Raw genomic sequence first — 14751 nt, forward strand, 5'->3', positions numbered from 1 at the left:
CCCTTCGGGATGTACGTACTTTTTGAACGACCCCATAGAACACTTTATTCACGTTAAAATGTTGAAAAAGATATAAAAAATAAGTTTTAAAAAAAATTATATTAACCCTTACCCAGTATCAAACACCGGACCTCTAGGAGTACAAATGTCTTTACTATCTAAATATTCGTGGCAGCAGCGCCATGGGATAAGTTTAAAAGAAATTTGTAAACTTAGGGGTCGGGGCTCGATACCGGTTAAGGGATCAGTTTTATTAAATTATTTTATATCTTTTTCAACATTTTTACGTGAATAATGGGTTCTATATATAAAAATTATTATTTTTCTTTGGGAATGGGAGAAAAATGGCTAAGAAACGGATAAATTTCGGCTTCGGTGCTACGCATACGAATCACCTCATAATATAACTGATAATTTTCAAACTCATCCAAGAATTATAGTTTAATATAGCAAACCATCGTATTAAAGGAAATTTTTATAGACAACAGGTCCCGCAGTGGACTGATCGTTAAGACACAGTTTCCAGCAGATCACCAAAGTCAAGCATCACTGGCTGCGGTCAGTGTGTGGGTGGTTGACCACTTGGATCAGTCTGCGTAGGGACCGAGGGTGTGCGGTATTGGTCCTCGTTAAACTGTTCTACCGTAAAGTGCTCGACTTCGCGCGCAGGTCGTCGGGCTACCGAAGCGGGGGTTCCATCCCTTCTGCAGAGGATCAAAATTATGATGGCATGTCTTCGGATCATCCTCCGAGATGTTTCCCAGACCGTCGCCAATAGCCCATTGCGCAGCTCTAGTGCGACGTAAATTAACAACAATAGACAACGTAGGGGGCCCAAAAAAGGTTCCGTTAAAAAGCCGAAAGAAGGTTCTTCAGGCTAAATATTAGTGGCTGAAGCGGTTTTATATGTATTTATATAATAGCGTGTTTATTAGCTTTAAAATGAGAAATTCGATGTCAATATTCTGTATTACAACATGGCCCTATATCTCTCCTTAATATTGACTCGTAATATTCAAATTGGGTATTAGTGTACTCTACCAGAGGAAATAATTCGAGGCTAATTGGGGGTACACGATGTGGCCCTGTAGGTTGCTGTTCGACATGGGCCTCTGTAGTCATCTACCGATTTTTATCAAAAATGTTTGAATCGCAGATATTTTTGGGTCAAAGTGTGCAATACCTTTTCATCCAATCTGAAGGTGTTCCACAAGGCAGTGTTTTAAGTGTCATACTTTTCTTTGTTCATATTTCTCTCATCTTAAACATACTACTATCTGCAGTTCATGGCTCACTTTATGTTGACGTGTGATTCGCCATTGCAATCAGTTGAGTATTTGCTTATTTCACCATGGACAATACCAGTTTGTTTCTCAGTTGGTTGATTATAATAAAGCTAAAGTATTTCCTATTATATTTCAGCAACTCTATATTAGCTTTGTATTTTATTACTCTCAGCTTTGTATTTTATTACAATGTACCGTTTTAACCTGTTTTATGCAATTTTAATCAATTTGCACTTTTATCAGATTTTATTGACTTCTGAATGTTTTGCGTGTCATGCACAGTTTTAACAATGTATTTTGTCAAAGCAATTATGCTATATCTTACATTTGTTGGGGGAAAAAACCATATGTTTGGCGCAGCATGTCCTTTTCTGCACCTTGTGCCATTAAACCCCTCATTCAATTCAATTTTCAGTAGAAAATTCCAATTAATGGTATTTATGAGATGCCACAGGTTCAAAAAATCAGTTTTTCTTAATGATATTTAAACTTGAACATTTCAGCAATATTTTTGCAATCAGACAATATTTTTTTTTTCCCAATGGCAGGCACTGAATTTTGAATCTTTGCCTATACTATGCCAGAATTGTTGCTCATTTCGCGTTACCCAGTGGGCACCTGTGAACCAAAGTCCCGGAGACGAGCAACATTATCCACGCCACTCTGCCACAAACCCGTTTATAGGGTGGGCCACATCATACACACACGCAACAGAGGACAGCACAAAGAGAGAGAGAAATATCCATGCCCAGAGCGGGATTCGAACCCGCAGCCTATGGCTTCACAGTCAGGCACGCTAACCGCTCGGCCACCAGGCCGGCTTTCAATCAGACTTTAAAGTCAATATAAATAACTAAAGAAGGGTCGGATTTAAATACCTGATGTTAAAACTAAAAACACTATTCATTTGATTGAAATTGTACACATTCATAAAATTCACCTGCTTTCTATAGCAGAGATTAGTACCATTTAGTTTAAAGGATTTATTATTTATACCTAAGATAAAATCACCATATATAAAAAAAATCTAGATCAGAAACAAAGTTTTCAAAATAATCAAACACGTTAATTAATTAAATACAGTGCCGTTTCGCACCCCGAATTTGTTGAAATATAATTCTTTATTGCCTACATATTTTACCTAGTTTAGATTTATTATTTGTTTATGTATTTTATTGTAATTGGGTATAATATAAAAAAAAACACAACTACTTCCACTTAGTAGGAATGACATTTACCATGACGCTATGCTAAATTCTATGCCACTATCCACATAAATCAATTATTAATCAAAAATCGAATATCAATTACTTTTCTTTATAATGCAATAAAATCTGGCGAGCAGCTATTTAAACGATCAAACACTTCGTTTGTTTATTTGTGACTTGAAGTTAGGCTCGCAGAAAATGCCGTTCATGGGTTAAATTTAGTAGGAATAACACAACCTGTGACGTAGTCTATAGTATACCCAATTGCCATGATATACTTTTGTTTCGTGTGCCTGGCAACTTCGATGCATAATTAGTTTGTTTGTGTTCTACATGGCTTTGTGCCTGTCTTTGTGTTAAATGAGAAATATATGGTGAAAGAATCGAAATCTTTAGAACAAATCTTTGTGAAAAAATACAGATAAATCACTTAAGAGAATTGATACTTGACGTGCTTGGCTTACTCGACATAGAATGGAAAGAACAGTTGCTAACGAAAACAAATACCATGTTTCAACAACCAATAAGGATCGAGATACCCACACTACGTCACTTGCAGGTATCCCAATGGGATACTGAGAAACATTCCTGAGAATGAATGTCATCAGAATTTTGATCCATTTGCAGAGGGGATGACTCCCGCGGTTTGATACACAGACGATCTGCGCGCAAGTATTAGAAAAGGATTTAATTTAAATTTATTTAATAATTTCAAAATAAGAAATAATCCCTACATCAGTTCTACTTCATTATTGTATTTATTGAAACTCACATGCACTCGGTTATCGCAGAACAATATAAACTATTTAAGAATATAATTGACTCATTATCAGTTGAAGTCTTATTTTATTTTCTGGAAATTCTTTTATGAGTTTTTTCTTGAGCAACTTGTTCTCAGTAAAAAAAATTCTCCTTTCTCGTTTCTTTGCTCAATAAGTGTGCAATAACGGATTTCCTAAAAATATAAAATGTTTTATAAATTAAATTACTAAATATTTGAAAAAAAGAATACTAAAATCTTTGTGTAGAAGGCAAAAATACGTACCCTGAATAACTTTTGATATTATTGGATTTTAGAATACAGAATAAAATTTTCATAGTTCACTTCGGATAAGCTAAATCATTTGAGAAAAGGAATAGACACAAAATGTACGTTCTCTGAATAAAAATAATTTTTTCAAGAATGATTACAAATTATTTATTTTAAAGTAAAAATTGCCCGATGAAGCACAAATCTACGTAAATGTTCAAGAAATATTCTGACGATTTAAAATAATCAGAAAAAATATTTGAGGCTATAAAATAATCATGTTAAAAAAAAAAATTTAGAGAAACTTCCATCTTATAGCTCCTAAAAAATGGCGGCTTCTTCAATCTTTAGTCGAAACAATTTTTGGAAGTGGCAATGTTAGCGTGATTCATGTTTACAACTTTGATCGCCTTCCACAAAATTAATAATTTTTTTTTNTTTTTTTCGTTTCATAAATTCGAAAATGCTTTTGAGTATTTTCGAAATATATGGCGCCTGTTCTTTTCATGTGAAACTGGTTTTAAATTATCTCAAAGTTCAAACTATTTTAAGAAAGTCTTGAGAAGATCAAGCCGAATTATCGATTGATATGCTGACTTGAATATGAGGAACATATTTTTCAACTTTCTTTCATACGTTTAAATTCACAATTTCAAATCCGCCTGAAAAAAAAGTTTTTTTATTTTTGCTCAGAACAAAAACGATTTTCAACTGTAACCTCGATTAATGTTTATCATTAAATTGCTTTTTTAAAAATATTTAGGGATTCTTATTAGTTTGTTAAAATGCCTTCATTGAGAGCTATGTAGGAAAGTATGTTTTTTCTTACTCCTGTACAGAGCGAAAAAATTTATATTCTGAGAAAGTAGGCTTTTGAGTCCTAGAACGTGAAGATCCGATCATTAGATTAAAAGTTATTCAGGGTAGTCCGTTTATTTATTTATTTTTTTTTTGCGCACTGTACATAAATAATTTTAAAATAAAGAAGAAAGAACTATTTTCCACTTGATATTTAAGTGTAGTTAATTTTCTTTCTATTTAAAAAATAAAGTTCTGTAAAAGTAATTATTTACAAAAGCTGTGTCTGAATTTTTATTTCAGAGAAAGAAAGTTGTTGCAGATACTTACGGCACCTTCCAACGCATCACAGTCTTGAGCGAATCTTTGAAATCTTCTGAAATCTTTTTTCGCACAGGTGGTAGGAACAACAGATATCTTTATACGATAGTATGCTGCTTTCTATTTAAAAAAGGAAAAAAATAACAATTAGATAAAATTTTGTAAAACTACTTCACATAAAATGCACAAAATTACATTACAGTAAAAAGGTATATACTTAATTTTAAAATAAAGCATTCTCTGTACAGCCTATTAAGAATTACTCGTTACCGCCCAGTAATTACTTTAGATCAGTACCATTAATAACATTATATAAATAAATAATTTTAATTATTTATTTATTTAATGTTGCATTGACAAGGCATGCTAAGCTATCAAATTATTCTAAGGAAATAGGTGAACTATAACAGTAATTTAGTGAAAGCTTTATCATAAGCTCCTACTGAGTGGAAGCTTATGATAAAGCTATTTCTAAATTACTGTCTACTGATAAACAAAAAAAAACATAGTGTATTCAAAAATCCCTCAAAATTGAATATATATACAACAGAAAACCATTACAAAAAATTGTTTTGTAATAGTTTTAATTACATAACCTCAAGTAAATTAAAATACACAAATTAAATAATTTTGGCTAATATTTGAATCTCCTTTTCTCAAAAAAGAATTTAATAAGTATATTTCCTATTTTATTCTATGAATAGTTTTTAAATAGTACATTTTTCTTTGATAAGTTCATCATTTAAATGTTCAAAAGAGCTGTAAATGTGTTTGTTTAGAAAAGGGTGTATATTTCTGTAGATAACTCATAAGTTTAAAATCAGTAATAGAACCTTATAGAAAAAAAGGGACGAAAAAAATTATCAATTGTAAGGATATCTGTACAAAAAATAAAAAAGTTAATTCCCTGAATAACTTTTGATTGAATCTATTTTTCACATTTATTGGTTCAAGGACCTAAACGTCAAATATGATAATTAATTAGTGCAAATGCTAAGTTACGAAAAATCAAATCACAGAATCAAGTTTTATGCATACAAATTTTTAAAACTTGATTTCTGTAGAACTATTAGATCTCCTTCGTTCAAATTTTGTATTTTATCATTTAAAATTTCAAACTTTAAAAAAATATATAAGAAATTGTACGTAATATAAGAAATAATAATTAATAATAAAATAAATAATAATTTATATGTAATATAAGAAAGTGTATAGCTTACGATTTCTAAACTTTTTATACTAAATAAAATAATAAAAATATGATCATCAGATCAAAAGTGATTCAGGAGGGATTTTTTTTTAATTATTTCTTTTTATTTATTTTATTTTGCGCACTTTATATTCAGCTTTGAGCTTAACCCTTTGACGCAGATGAGACATCGGTGTTCCTTTTACATATTTTTTTTTCTGATGCTCCCATTAAAAGTATAACATATTCATAAAATTTATTTTCGTATTTTTTTAATTATAAAAAACAGTCTGCGAGTTACTAAAAATATTTTGAATTATCGAAATTATATTTGTACTAAAAAATAAAATAAAACGTAGTTTGAAAAATTATTTTTTTTCACAAACGAAAAACGTGGGGAGCATGAAATACATAACAGTAATGTTATATTAGTGTGTGTATGTGTGCTCTTGAGAATATGTGTATGTATATCTGCAATTGTAAATGTATCTAAATGTGGATGTGTATGTGGAATATGTTTGTGTATATGCATATGTATGTGGATGAATATTTGGCTGTGCATGAGTAAGAAAATGTGCATATGTATGTGTATATGTACTGTAATGTATTTCATGCTCCCCACGTTTTTCATTTTTTAAATTTTTTTTAAAATTATTATTCTCCAATACAAAAACGTGGTTTTTAAAAATATTACTTTTTATTTTGAATTTTTTTTATATATAAAAAACAGTCTACGAGTTACTAAAAATATTTTAGATTATCGAAATTATATTTGTACTAAAAAATAAAATAAAACGTAGTTTGAAAAATTATTTTTTTTTCATTCATATTAAATAAATTATCAATAATTAATTTTGAAATTTAACAAATTTCAATGATGAATTACCGCTTCTTTTAAATCTAAATAATTTCAAATTAGAGAAATTATTTTTTAGAATTTAGTTGTGTTTGGAAAATTTTACCTTTAACGCAGATAAATACATCTATGCAATATTTCATAACCGTAAATTATTAAAATGTTAAATATAGTATTTCTCACATTTTTTTAAATATATTAACACAAAATAGCGAGAAAAAAAGTATGTTTAATAAAAAGTCTACGTCAAAGAGTTAATCTCATGTTTAATTAAACATTACAAAATGCATTTAATTCTTACTCTACACTACCCTTCGTCCAAGCACTTAGCTTCTTCAGCACTAAGAATATCAATAAGTTTCCAATGCCTGCGACTAAATTGAAACTTAGAAAACTCTCTAAACATATCATGTACTATCTTTTCCACATTTTCGTCTTCTTCGTCGATTTCTTTGCAATCTCCGCATCCCTCTTAGGGAGCAGAGCTAACAATAAAGGGACACACAACACATGCCAGTTTAATAGATTTCCACATGATACTCAGCTAGAATATGAGCAAAACTGGAAGCTGCTATCTCTAATTCCGAATTCATTTTGGAGTGGAATTAATTTATAGGGTAATCAAAACATATTCATCTGTTTATTTCCCAACCTTATCAACATAATAAAATTAGATAATTGGATAATTTTTAAATAATGACGCTACTGTCATATATTCCAGAAAATTAAATTCTGTTCATAATGTTATCTTTCTTCGGTAGACTCTTTGACGCAGAATTTTCATAATTTTTTTTTTATTATTTTGTATTCATTTATGTAAAAGAACATGAAAAATATATTTAGATTTTAATAATTTATGGTTATGAAATACATATTCTACGTATGATATACATAATAGGTTATGATATACTCGTACATAATTTTTCTGCTTCGAAGGTAAAATCTTCCAAGCACGACTCACTTCCAAATAACTTATTTGTAGTTATTTGAATCTAAGAGAAACAGTTATTAATCATTGAAATTTCTTCAATTTAAAAAATCAATTATTGATAACTTTTTTTAACATAAATGAAAAAAAATCAAACTTCTTTTTTTTTTCCTTGGATTTTATATTTTACCACAAATATAATTCCAATTATCTAACAGATTTGTTTTAATAACTATTAGACTGGTTTTTATAATTAAAAATTAATTAAATATACTATTGCTTGTAACTAGAGAGCCAGAAAATATATAAAAGGGACACCAGCGTCCCATCTGCGTCAAGAGGTTAAGCAACTCTTACTTATTCGAGGGAGGAATTAAGTAAGCTAGTTATAAAAGCTAGCTAGCTAATTAAGCTAATTATAAAATTTTGGTCATATAGGTTGCATATTCTTGATAAATTTAGATTTTAAGCATGTGTTAAGTTAAATTTAAATTTAAAAATAAGTTAAATTAATCAGTTGTTAAGTTAAATTAATCAGCAAGGACGCATTATCTAAATCTTTGCTAAACCAAGTTAACATTCCTGAGAATGATCCGAAGACATGTCATCAGAATTTTGATCTTTTGCAGAGGGGATGACTCCCACGGTTTGATACCCAGACGATCTACGCGCAAGTATTAGGAAAGGATTTTATTTAATTTAAATTTATTAAATTTATTTAATAATTTCAAAATAAGAAATAATCCCTACATTAGTTCTACTTCATTATTGTATTTATTGAAACTCACATGCATTTTTCAGTTATCGCATAACAATATAAACTATTAAAGAATATAATTGGCTCATTATCAGTAGAAGTTTTTTTCTTCTGTATTATTCTGGAAACTTTCTATTTGAGCAACTTGTTCTCTGGAAAATAAAGTCTCCTTTCTTGTCTCTTTTCTCCGTAATTGTGCAATAATGGATTTCCTAAAAAGACAATAAAATGTTTTACAAATTGCATTATTGAATATATGGAATAGATAATACTAAAATCTTTGTAAAGTATTGAGCAGTAGGCAAAAATATGTACTCTGTATAACTTTTGATGTTATTGGAATTTAGTGTACTAAATAAAATTTTCATAGTTCAGTTCATTTCAGATATGTTAAATCATTTGAGCTGATTACAATTTAAATAGAAAAGAAATAGTCACAAAATGTACAATCTCTGAATAAAAATAATTTTTTGAGAGGGATTTAAGTAATTTATTTTAAAGTGAAACTTGTTAACGATTAAAAAAACTTAGAAGTTTAAAGTTTAAAAAAATTATCTCTAGCGTTATGATGCCATGAAATTTTTTTTACATAAAAACAAAATAGGTCAACAATTTTTGAAAAATAGTGTTTTTTTTTAATATATATATATTCAAAAAGATTACTGCTGTCGTTCCGTTATTGCTTTTTCAGAAAATTTTTGGTGAGCTTGCTCTTATGGCGCACGAAAAAATTACCCAATGAAACAATAAAAAATTTTGAACAAATCTTCGTAAATGTTCAAAATAAAATAATGATGTAAAAAAACATTGCGAAAAGTTGAGAAATTAAATTTTGTGAGAAAGTTCCATCTTATAGCTCCTAAAAAATGGCGGCAATATAGCTTCTTCAATCTTTATTAAATGCTTATGAGTATTTTCGAAATATATGGCGCCTGTTTTTTTATGTGAAACTAGTTTTAAATCATCTCAAAATTCAAACTATTTTAAGAAAGTCTTGAGAATATCAAGCGAAACTTTCGATTGCTATTCTGACTTAAATCTGAGGAAAATATATTTTCGAATTTCTTTCATACTTTTTCACAATTCACAATTCTAAATCCGCAGAAAAAGTTTTTTTTCTTTCTTAGAACACAAATGATTTTCAACTGTAACGTTGATTAATGGGCATCATTAAATTATCTATTTAAAAACATCCCGGAGTACATATTAGTATGTTTAAATGCCTTCATTGAAAACTATGTAGGAAAGTGTCTTTTTTCTTAACTCCTGTACAGTGCGCCAAAAGAAAAAGAAACGGACCACCCTGAATAACTTTTGATCTAATGATCTGATCTTCATGTTCTAGGACTTCATTCTTAATGATTTAAGGGAGTGACAACAAATACGCTAATTAATTGGTGCAGACAAAATTAATAAGCGAAATCGGTTAAATAGTTCCTGAGAAATCAAATTTTTAAAAATGCTTGACGTTTTAAAAATTTGATTTCTCGAAACTATTCGACCAATTTTGCTCAAATTTTGCATTTTGCCATGCAAAATTAGATACTTTAAAATGTGTAAAATTTTTTCAATTCGTTTGAAAAGTTCTTGAAATACATTGGAATACGCAAAAATAAAAATTAGACATTCAAACTTTGTATCGCTCTCCTGACCAAACTATTGTGACCATGTTCCCCAGATTGTGACTACTCCCAACATTTTTGGGGTCAAAAACTCTAATCCATCGAAAAAAGAATGTATACATTCAGCGAAAGAACGCTTTTGTGTCTGATTTTGTAACTTAAAATATCATCTGCTAGGGGAAAGTGGGGTCAATTGTAACAGGGTACGATTGTAACAGAGCAAAAATTTCGAGTGTCGGGTTCTAGATTTGGTTCCTAGGTGGCGCACAAGGTGTATTTAATAAATCTACATGGACACCCCTGCTGGCAACCATTTTTATGTACTTTTGAAAGAGTTACATCACAAAAGATATTTTCACGCTACTTAAGTACTTTTTTTGGTATTAGAATATTATATTGTAACAAAGTAATTTTGCTTAAAGAAATAAAAATTATTAACCGAATATGTAGGTGGACACCTTAATTAACATTTCAAAAAAAAAAAGATTAGTTTTGTTAATTAACTAGCTTTGTTTTTTACAAATGAAGCTGAAATGGCGTCTTGGGGACGATTGTAACAATAAGTAAAGGGACGATTGTAACAGCTGAAAATAACTAATCTTCTGTTTACAAACCATTACTTAACTCTTTAAGAACCACCAATAGTTTCCTATATCATTTATATTATGTTGCATGTTCATTATTTTATTTGTCACCTTTCACAGCATAAATTAAAATTTTTAACCCCTTAAAGTTAAAAGTTTAACCCTTTAGGTCTCTGCTCATTATTATTTTTACTCCTAAAATATCACTACTATTTTGATCAATAAAAAAATATATCACAGCTATGATAATATATATAATTAACTATGTTTTAGTTGAATTTATGAACTGTTACAATAGTCCCCGTAAGTGGGGACAATTGTAACAAGTGCACGACTGTCAAAAATTGTTAATAACTAATATAATAACATTTAAAATGAGGTATTTTTTTTTTTTTTCTAGTAGATAGTCTTCTTTACTCGTCTGTCAATTAATACTAATAACATATTGGATTTTCTGTTAGTTAAAAATAGTTAAGTAAAAAATGTTACAATTGACCCCACTCTCCCCTACTAATTAGTTAGCATATTTGAGGTCACCCCGAAAACCATTAAGAATGAGTCCTAGAACGTGAAGAACGTGATCATTAGATTAAAAGTTATTTAGGATAATCCGGCTTTTTTTTTTTTTTTTTTTTTTTTTTTTTTTTTTTTTTTTTTTTTGCGCACTGTACATAAATAATTTTAAAATAAAGAAGAAAAAAGTATTTTATCGGATCCACTTAATTCTTAAGTGTAATTTAGAAAAAAAAGTTCTGCTAAAATAATTATTTACAAAAACTGCGTCGTGATTTTATTTCTAAGATGAAAAGTTGTTGCAGATACTTACGGCGCCTTCCAACGCGTCACAATCTTGAGCATCCTTATAACTGGAATCTCTTTTCGCACAGGTGGTAGGAACAGTAGATATCTTTATACGATAGGCTGCTGCTTTCTATTTAAAAAAGGAAAAAAATAACAATTAGATAAAATTTTGTAAAGCTTCTCATAAAATGCATAAAATTTCATTACAGCGAAAAGGTATAGACTTAATTCTAAAATTAAGCATTCCCTATACAGCCTATTAATGATTACTCGTTACCGCCATTTAATTACTTTATATCAGTATAATTAATAACATTAAAAAAATAAATAATTTTAATTATTTATTTATTTAACGTTGCATTTGGCAAGGCATGCTAAGCGATCAAATTATTTTAAGAAAATAGATAGTTGAACTACAGTAATTTAGAAATAGCTTTATCATAAGCTCCTACTGAGTGGAAACTTACGATAAAGCTATTTCTAAATTACTGTCTACTGATAAAAAAAAAATACAGTATATTCAAAAATCCCTCAAAATTAAATATATATACAACAGAAAACCATTAGAAAGAATTATTTTGATTACATGACCTCACACAATTAAAATACACGAGTTCAATAATTTTTGCTAATGTTTGAATCTCCCATCCTCAAGAAAAGAAAATAATAAGCATATTTCCTATTTTATTCAATGAATAGTTTATAAATATTATATTTTTCTTTGGTAAATCCATCATTTAAATGATGAAAAGAGCAGAAAATTTGTTTTTTTTTAGAAAAGTGGTTGTATATTTCTGGAGATAAAAACTTATAAGTTTAAAATCAGTAATAGAATTTATAGGAAAAAAATGGGACATAAAAAATTTATAAATTGTAAGAATATCTGTAAAAAAAATAAAAAAGTGAATTTCCTGAATAACTTTTGATTGAATCTATTTTTCACATTTAATAGTTCAAGGACCTAAATGTTAAATATGATAATTAATTAACGCAAATGATATTTTAAATTACGACTCAAAGTCAAATCACAGAATCAAGTTTTATGTACACAAATTTTTAAGACTTGATTTCTGGAGAACTGTTAGACCTATTTCATTCAAATTTTGTATTTTATAATTTTAAATTTCAAACATTAAAACGATATAAAAAATTTTATAGCTTACGATTTCTAAACTTTTTATACTACTATTGAATAAAATAATAAAAAAACACAATTATCAAAAATTGAATTAGATTTTAGTGAAATTAGTTTTTGATAAATATGTAAAGCACTGTATAAAAATTTTTCAATTCGCTTAAAAGGTACTCCGGATATAGCAAATTACGCAAAGGTGAAACTCTTCCTCCTTAACTTTGGGGACCATATTTTTCAAGATAGCAGCTAGCTACTCTCCATATTTTGGGTCAGGAATCTAAATACGAGGAAGAAAAGAGTGCATTTTTGTGTCTGATTACGTAACTCGTCGTCAATACTAATTATCTAACATGTTAAGAACTCAAAACAAAAATAATTCATTCCTAGTACACCAAAATCTAATCATCAGATCAAAAGTAATTCAGAAAGGAAATTTTTTCAAAATTATTTTTATTTTATTTTATTTTGCTCCCTTCATACTAAGCTTTGCGCTTAACCCTTTCACACAGATGAGACATCGGTGTTCCTTTTACATTTTTGAAGTTATACTTCTTATGCGACTTCCAACAAGGTTGCGTTAAACGTTTAACGCTACATTTTTATTGGCCGGGAAATCACGTGGTAGGATCCAGTTTTCCCTCATTCATTTCCATATTGTTTGGGTTCTCACTAGCATAAAAATAATAAAAGCATTGTTTTTCTATAAATATTTTTTTAGTTTGTTTTGATACACATATAATTTAATAGGGTAGTATTTTTAATTTTCAAATTTAGTGTATAACAATTGTAAAAAATGAGTGAAAACAATACGACGAATTTAAGGTTATGTCAAGGTACGTCTCTTGTGAATATCAATTGATTGTTAGGTTTTCTCTTCTGAAATTACATTATGACGCATTCACATACATTATTAATACAAATACATTTTCCAGGGTGAGACGATGAGGCAACCACAAGCACTTCCACTGGTTCAAGAGGTCCACGAGAGAAAAATGCACAATTACAGAGCACGGAAGCGAGCGGAGCAGATAAAAGAGTCGTTGAATAGAACTAGTGATCCTTCCACGACTGCTGATTCTTCTACAATTAACGTCGCAGGTTGCGAAGTTTAACTTCTTCCGCGCGGAGGGACTACACGCACTATTTTTCTTTCTCTGACGCTGTCATTAAAAGTTTAATATATTCATTAAATACATTATGGTATTTTTTAATTATAAAAGACAGTATATGAGTAACTAAAAATTATTTTAGATTATCGAAATTATATTTGTACTAAAAAATAAAATAACGTAGTTTTTTAAAAAAAAAAATTTTATTCACATTAAAATATTTATCAATAATCAATTTAGTAAATTAAATGAATTTCAATGATGAATAACTGTTCTTTTAGATATAAATAACTTTAAATTAGAGAAATTATTGTTTAGAAGTGAGTCGTGTTTGGAAGATTTTACCTTCAACACAGAAAAATAAATCTATACATGCAATATTTCATAACTGTAAACTATTAAAATGTTAAATATAATATTTTTCACTTATTTTGACCTAACTTAACACAAAATAACGAAAAATATGCTTAATAAAAATTCTATCAAAAAGTGTTAATCTGATGTTTAATTAAACAATACAAAATGCATTTAATTCTTACTCCACACTCCCCTTCGTCCAAGCACTTTGCTTCTTCAGCACTAAGAACATCAATAAGTTTCCAATGCGTGCGACCAAATTGATGCTGAGAAAAGTCTTTAAATATATCATGAATGATCTTTTCTACATTTTCGTCTCCTTCGTCCATTTCTTTGTAATCTCCGCATCCCTCGCAAGGGGCAGAGCTAACAATAAAGGGACACACAACACATGCCAGTATAATAGATTTCCACATGATACTTAGCTGGAATGTGCGCAAAACTGGAAACTGCTATCTCTGATTCCGAATTCATTTTGAAGTTGAATTAATTTATAGGGTAATCTAAACACATTCATCTGTTTATTTCCCAACCTTATCAGAATAATAAAATTCGATAATTTTTTAATAAGGACGCTATTTTTGTATGTTCCGGAAAATTAAATTCTATTCATAATGTTATCTTTCTTCTGTAAACTCTTTGACGCAGAATTTTCATACTTGTTTTATTATTTTGTATTCATTTAGGTCAAAATATGTGAAAAATATTATATTTAGCATTTTAATAATTTATAGTTATGAAATACATATTCTATGTATGATATACATAAT

At 28.9% G+C, this 14751-nt stretch overlaps 1 protein-coding gene across 2 annotated transcripts in view; it reads right to left on the reverse strand.

Annotated features, from left to right (window-relative positions):
• LOC107455243 (uncharacterized) overlaps positions 1–14441 on the reverse strand; it is a 22806-nt gene extending 8365 nt beyond the window's left edge. Inside the window, exons 1-3 of one of the 2 annotated variants that reach the window (XM_016072750.3) lie at positions 14164–14441; positions 11406–11510; positions 8380–8585 (exon numbers count right to left, since the gene is read on the reverse strand). In XM_016072750.3, coding sequence (XP_015928236.1) covers positions 8490–8585; positions 11406–11510; positions 14164–14397 — 435 coding nt within the window. In that variant the 5' untranslated portion in view covers positions 14398–14441 and the 3' untranslated portion in view covers positions 8380–8489. Of the gene's footprint in view, positions 1–8379; positions 8586–11405; positions 11511–14163 lie in introns of those variants that run through there. The other variant, XM_071178336.1, reaches the window with a different exon arrangement.
• Positions 14442–14751: the final 310 nt, after the last annotated feature.

The sequence above is a fragment of the Parasteatoda tepidariorum genome, chromosome 3 (assembly GCF_043381705.1).
Source record: "Parasteatoda tepidariorum isolate YZ-2023 chromosome 3, CAS_Ptep_4.0, whole genome shotgun sequence".
Lineage (NCBI taxonomy): Eukaryota > Metazoa > Arthropoda > Arachnida > Araneae > Theridiidae > Parasteatoda > Parasteatoda tepidariorum.